Source organism: Ziziphus jujuba, chromosome 5 (genome assembly GCF_031755915.1).
Source record: "Ziziphus jujuba cultivar Dongzao chromosome 5, ASM3175591v1".
Lineage (NCBI taxonomy): Eukaryota > Viridiplantae > Streptophyta > Magnoliopsida > Rosales > Rhamnaceae > Ziziphus > Ziziphus jujuba.
Window position 1 is genome coordinate 928,131 of NC_083383.1, and position 5,797 is coordinate 933,927.

The 5,797-nt window shown below is 36.7% G+C and overlaps 1 protein-coding gene across 8 annotated transcripts; it reads right to left on the minus strand.

Moving 5' to 3' along the window:
• Positions 1 to 717: 717 nt before the first annotated feature.
• LOC107419857 (glutamate receptor 3.3) lies at positions 718 to 5,489 on the minus strand. 8 transcript variants are annotated; one of them, XM_060817376.1, is made up of 7 exons: positions 5,191 to 5,489; positions 4,159 to 4,518; positions 2,687 to 4,032; positions 2,315 to 2,592; positions 2,038 to 2,069; positions 1,545 to 1,951; positions 718 to 1,276 (listed from the first exon to the last, which is right to left on the minus strand). In XM_060817376.1, exons 2-7 carry the CDS (start codon positions 4,424 to 4,426, stop codon positions 803 to 805), a joined length of 2,805 nt encoding a protein of 934 aa, XP_060673359.1. In that variant the 5' UTR covers positions 4,427 to 4,518; positions 5,191 to 5,489; the 3' UTR covers positions 718 to 802. The 8 variants fall into 8 exon arrangements, with proteins under 8 accessions (XP_060673359.1, XP_015884166.1, XP_015884169.1 ...); XM_016028680.4 differs by having other exon boundaries at positions 5,187 to 5,489; XM_016028683.4 differs by having other exon boundaries at positions 5,139 to 5,489.
• Between the last annotated feature and the right edge of the window lie 308 nt (positions 5,490 to 5,797).

Here is a 5,797-nt window from a genome sequence, read left to right on the forward strand (position 1 = left end):
AATAGAATTGTAAGATGGCTATTTTTCGAAAAAACCCTTTTGATTTGATCCTCCTCTGATCCTACTTACAAAATATAGGACCCATTTAGAATATGGGCCCTAAAGGCACCCACAATGAAGGCTAAAGCGTAATTCCACAACAATGCATGGACCAAACATTTGTAAAGCCCAATTCTACGGGTACTGAATTCCCCTGCTTGTTTCAACTATTCTTCTTTTCTTTCCATTTTGGTTATGCTAGAAGTCATGCTTCTAGTCCTAGAATATTTGTGCTTGCAACTTATCAGAAATGAATTGACATGGAAAAAGAAAAACAGACAAAAAACAAGGGGGTTAAAAAAAAAAGGAAAGTGCAGTATGAAAAAACAAAATTGGAAACGTTTTTTCGTTGAAGTGCAGGACAAAGAGAGGCTGCAAATGAGAATTGTCATATAAAGTTTCTAATCCTATAAATACAGAATGAGAAACAAACAAATATATCAATTTTACATCAAAAATTATAAAATAAATCAATCAGTTTTACTTAACATATATATATATATATATATATATACACACACACAATCCAACTAAAGCTAAAAAGGATGTTCAGAACATATGCTTAATACAGGATGTTCGGAACTCAATATGAATCCCTTGACATGAATGCAGAAAAATAAAAAGATTTTTATGATAAGCAAAAGCTAAAGAATGCTTGATCCAAACGCATATTAACAATTAGCTGCTTATAAATTGGCTTGTATATATATGGGATAATCTAATTACAAATTCTTTTAATAAATCAAGCAAGTTGGTTTATGTGTTAAATGCCACTTCTAGTAGTAATTTCTGTTTCTGTCCTGTGTGGATTCCTTCCCACTTCACTGTTATTATTACTTTCTGACAAAGATCTCTCAATTTTCCTTCTTTTGTTTCTACCATCTTCCTTATTATGATCTACCTTCTCATCAATTATGGACAAAATTCGCCGGAGCCGCCTAGATCGTGAGTCAGTTGGAGGATCCAATACAGAATCAGTTGTGGCAGCATTGCGCAACTGGTTCAAAATCTGCACAAAGTATACCAAAAGTGCTGTTAAGCAAGCTAGGCCACAAATGAGAAAGAGGCCCCAGAAGCTTTTAAGGTGAAGCCTGTCTGATTCTATTTCAGCACTCTCCAAACTGCAACCGCTTCTCATCAGCCACTTGTCATGTATGCGCTGAAGATCACCATTTTCAGAGAGCTGGAGAATTGCTGTTGACATGTCAACGGCCAGAGGAGAGTCCCTTGGAAATGCCTGTCAAATGAACGAACAATAAAAGGATGACATGGTCAAACTTTTGTAACTTTTGTAGATAATAGCTAAAAGTATAAATTACCTAGTAGGATCATTTTTAAGCAAAAGAGTTTAAACCAATAAGGATGCAACATATTTCACGTATGGGAGGATGTTCTAGTAAAAGCGTAGATTCCCAATTTTATTTTTCCAAAAATGCAGTCAAATAAAATGTTGGAAGAGATTTTCCCGAGCAACAGAAATACAAGCAAAGAATGTAGATACTCACAAAACCCCAGCCACTTTTGGTAAACTCTTGCCCCACAACTCTGAATTTGCAATGGCTTGATAGGAAGATTTCAATATAAGGGCGCTCATCAACCACAGCAGCAACACCTCCTTTCTTAGGACCATTCTGAAGGGCCGTAGCATAAGCTTCAGGTGATCCAAGGGGAACGAGTCTAGACTTAGCTATGCGGAGTTCTTCGGTCAAGTAATGCTCAGCATAAGAACCCACTTGATATCCAATTGGATCATCATTCTTTATCAAGGTTTCAATTCCTTTAACAGGATAAGATAGCTTCTGCACTGTGAGGATTGATGTCAAACTTGCAGTGTAACTCGAGTTTATAATCAAAACCACAAAAAGCCATATAATTAGCACCAGACGACCAAGAGTGCTCACAGTGTTCTCTCCTGCAAGATGGTAGAGGAACCAACTCAATGAAATGAAATATTCTGCAGTATGCCCAAGGCACAGAAATTCTATGCAAGACACTTACTATGAGCAAAAAAAAGGGTTGAGAGGCTAAACCTGCAGATTGACAACCAAGAGATGTATGAGAAATCAATTATTCTAGAGATCACTTGAGAGAATGAACGGCATTGACAGAAATACTAGCGTGTGGCAATATATCATGCTCTACTCTGCCCTAGACAGTAAGATATTTATAAAACAATTTAATCCTCACAGATGATAGGAGGAAGCCAAAATGCACTAACAAATACGATTTCTCACAATACTTGAGCTTTGCCATTAATAAATGACAAATAACTTACCACAGAATGGTTATAAGTTGCCTTTTGGGTGGACCCCTGAACTCATCATTTGTCCTATGCTCCAAAACCCACACAACTATTCCAATAACAAGAAAGAAAGCAGCAGTGACCATCCACATCTGCAGAGTAAATGGCTGCAGGAAAGCCCAAGCACCAGTATTCATTTTTTTAAATGGAGCCACAACAACAAGACCAGATGAAATATATGGCTGGGTAAAATCCACAATCTTTGTCCTATTTGTATAGATGGCAATATCTCCTACAGCAGCATCAAATACCTAAAAGAAGAAAATGAGAGAATCAATCATTAAATGCACAAGCTTTTCCTAAAACAATAAAGCTGCAATGAACTGGTAAACTACTACTACTCACACCCGCTGTGATCAAATTCACTAGATCTGTGTAGCTGGGGTTCTCATGACCATCTCCAAAGGGGATAAATCGGTATGGAACTGCATATGGTAGAAAGTTTACAGCAGCAGTGAATACATCAACGCAGAAACCTTTGAAGAGATCAGTTCCTTGCACTTGTGATATGAAGTCCCGGTAACTGACCCGAACAGGCACACCAATCCTCAATTGCTTCCCATTATTTGGAAACACCCAACCACGGGGCTTTACTAACGTCTCACCCGGCCAGATAACACTGTATAATTTCTGGTTTACAGCTGAACGATTAGGTGGCCTTCCATACAGTGTCTCAGGAGGGACAGTTGATAAACCAGAATAGTTGGACCAGTAACCAATTTGTCGAATACCAGTTCCTATCACATTTAGGATATCATATGCAGGAAGAACAAGAGATTTCTCTGAATTAAACCTCAAAGGACCAGTCAAACCAACAAGCTCACTTTGCATTATGTTCTCCAAGAGGAGCAAACCATCATCAAAAATGCTCATTGCTTCAAGGTTAAGATCACCACTGCCTTCTGCAGAACGTATCCTAGAATCAATAGAAAATGAAATGACCCCGCCCTGCTTAAAAAACGCATCAATGGCATGAGCAAGCAACCAAACAGAATCATAAGCATAAAGCCCATAAGAATGCAAACCCAATGAACCACCAGTCAACTTGTTCCACCTAGAGATAAAAGCTCTCTTTCTATCTGAATCCGGTGAGTGCTGGCGCAAAACCAGGACTCCTTGCATAGATTTCATGGTATCCATGGGAAGAGGAGAAGTAGAATCTAAAACAGATGAAAGCCAATCTGTAGTTATCCATACAAAGCCATTACCCATCATTCCCAGATATTGTGCCACAGAGAAAACCATGAAACCTGAATCAGGATTTACATGAAGAACTATAACTCGAGATTCCATTAATGCAACCTTAACAAGAATATCGAGGATGTCACCCCGTTTAACACCAGATCCTGGGGGAATCCCAACCTTATAGGAAATTTTACAGCGCCTCTCTGCTAGTTTATCATCTAAAGCTGACACACCATTCCTTCCATAATCATCATCAACATAAATGGTTATTACCTCCCTCCAACCATAATTATCAACTATCTCAGCCACCGCAGTCATTTGATACAAATCGCTTTGTGTTGTCCTTACAAAAAAAGGGAACTGAAGAGAATATAGAGTTGGGTCTGTGGCTCCAAATGATAATAAAGGAACTTGGAGTTCATTAGCAACATGAGATATTATATGCGCAACTACAGAAGATTGTGGCCCTAAAACTGCGATAACATCTGTCTCCATGAATTGCAAAGCTGTCATTGACACACTTATTATTAGCAAGTGTTTAGGACTATCATCCACAACATGATTGTTGACCATGATAATCAAAGAAAAGCGAAAAAAAAAAATTGAGAGGAAGAAGTAGAAGATAAAAGTACCTTCAACCATGCCAAGAAACCCATTACAATTGGAATTTTTTATTTGCACAGCAAGTTTGGTTCCAGGAAGAACGCTGGAATTAGAGTTGACATCTTTGATTGCTTCCTCGATGGCGATTTTGGCGACACGACCAATTGTAGAATTCAAGGTAAAGATAGCTCCAATGTTCACAACAGCAGGTCTTGAAGAAACATTTTTAGCATGCCCAATCGGAAAGGCTCCCAGATAGAGAAACAGCAGCAACGCCAGAAAGCAAATACAATTCATTTCTCAATTTGCCTTTCACAACTTTCTTTCTGCTCCCAAGATGAAACCAACTTGGGTTCTTCACAAGAGAATTACTGCAGAATTCATATTTTCTGCTGAGCATAAAAAAGATTTCCCTTTAAAGCTTTAGAGATATGATGATGAAAACCAATATTCTCTACTAAATTCGAATAAACAAAAGTTTGCAAAATCTATTCGAGTAACAAAACCCGATAACCTCATCCTTAACAGTAGATTTAAAATAAATAAATAAATAAATAATAATAATAAACAACTAATTAAACGTGAAACCTCTGTTTGACTTCCCAGAAAAGGGAGGGATGGAGGAACCTGTTCATATTGTCAAATTAAACTTCTATATATAAAGTTTATTTTACCATAATTTTCCTTTATCTGGAAACCGGAAGAACAGTCATGTGCTTCAACATTCTCATTTCACTTTATTTCTTTCTCTAAGCATTTCATCAAACCAACACAACGAAAAAGAACCAAAGCATCAAAGTGACAGGTAAACAGTATAGAAGAAAACCAAAAGAATCTTCTTCTTCTTTTTTTCAAAGGGAAAAAGGAAAACGCAATCATGGAGACTCCAAAATTAGTAAGAAATGCTCATCCATGAAGCAAAGTATTTTGGTTTCGGAACCAAACCCAATTGATGCAATAAAAAGAAAATCAATACACAACTCCATAAAGATCCAAACTAGAAACTCACATAAAACAATGAAATCCATTATCCATATAAAGACAAAGCATTCATCACCTACGTCCATCCGGGTTTACGGTTAAAAGTCCATTATCGAAACCTTGAGTTTAAGAGGGTCAAAACAATCACAAACATATTAAATATGCTTGAAATTCTTTCACGTGATATACAGGAAAATGACAACTTATTTTTTATTTTTTGGTTTTTAACATATGGTGCCATTTTAGGAATCCCGTACTCTTTCTATGTTGGTCATGCGGTGAGAATACCTTTTTTTTTTTCTTTTGGTAATAATTTCCTGAGAATACCCGGAGATAGACGTAAAGAACATTCACATTCTGGTCTACTCCACCCGTACAATTTTTCTGTTTTTTTTTTTTTTTTCCTCCTTTCATGCCTACTCACAACTCTCACCTGGAAAACGTGCAAACGAGCTTCGCTAGCTCTATTATTATAAGAAGCACAAAATATCATGTTAGAAGGATAAATTTTATGTAAATCCGATAAATTTTATGTAAATCCTCTCTATTTGACAATAATTAAATTTGTAATTTGCAACTTAAAAATTAAGTTATAACAGAGTTGTGAATATAATTTTTCATAATGAACCAATGTAAAGAATAAAATAGTCTATAGTTTTCAGGATAGTTCACATCTATAACCTATAG

Bases quoted from the DNA above. Each gene is read 5' to 3' on its own strand.
- LOC107419857 (XM_060817376.1), bottom strand. From the start codon at position 4,426: ATGAATTGTATTTGCTTTCTGGCGTTGCTGCTGTTTCTCTATCTGGGA. The intron at 2,593-2,686 runs GTGAGTAGTAGT...TTCTTCTTTTAG, and splicing joins TGAATTTGATCACAGCGGGT to GTATTTGATGCTGCTGTAGG. The intron at 1,277-1,544 runs GTGAGTATCTAC...TTCATTTGACAG, and splicing joins CCAAAAGTGGCTGGGGTTTT to GCATTTCCAAGGGACTCTCC.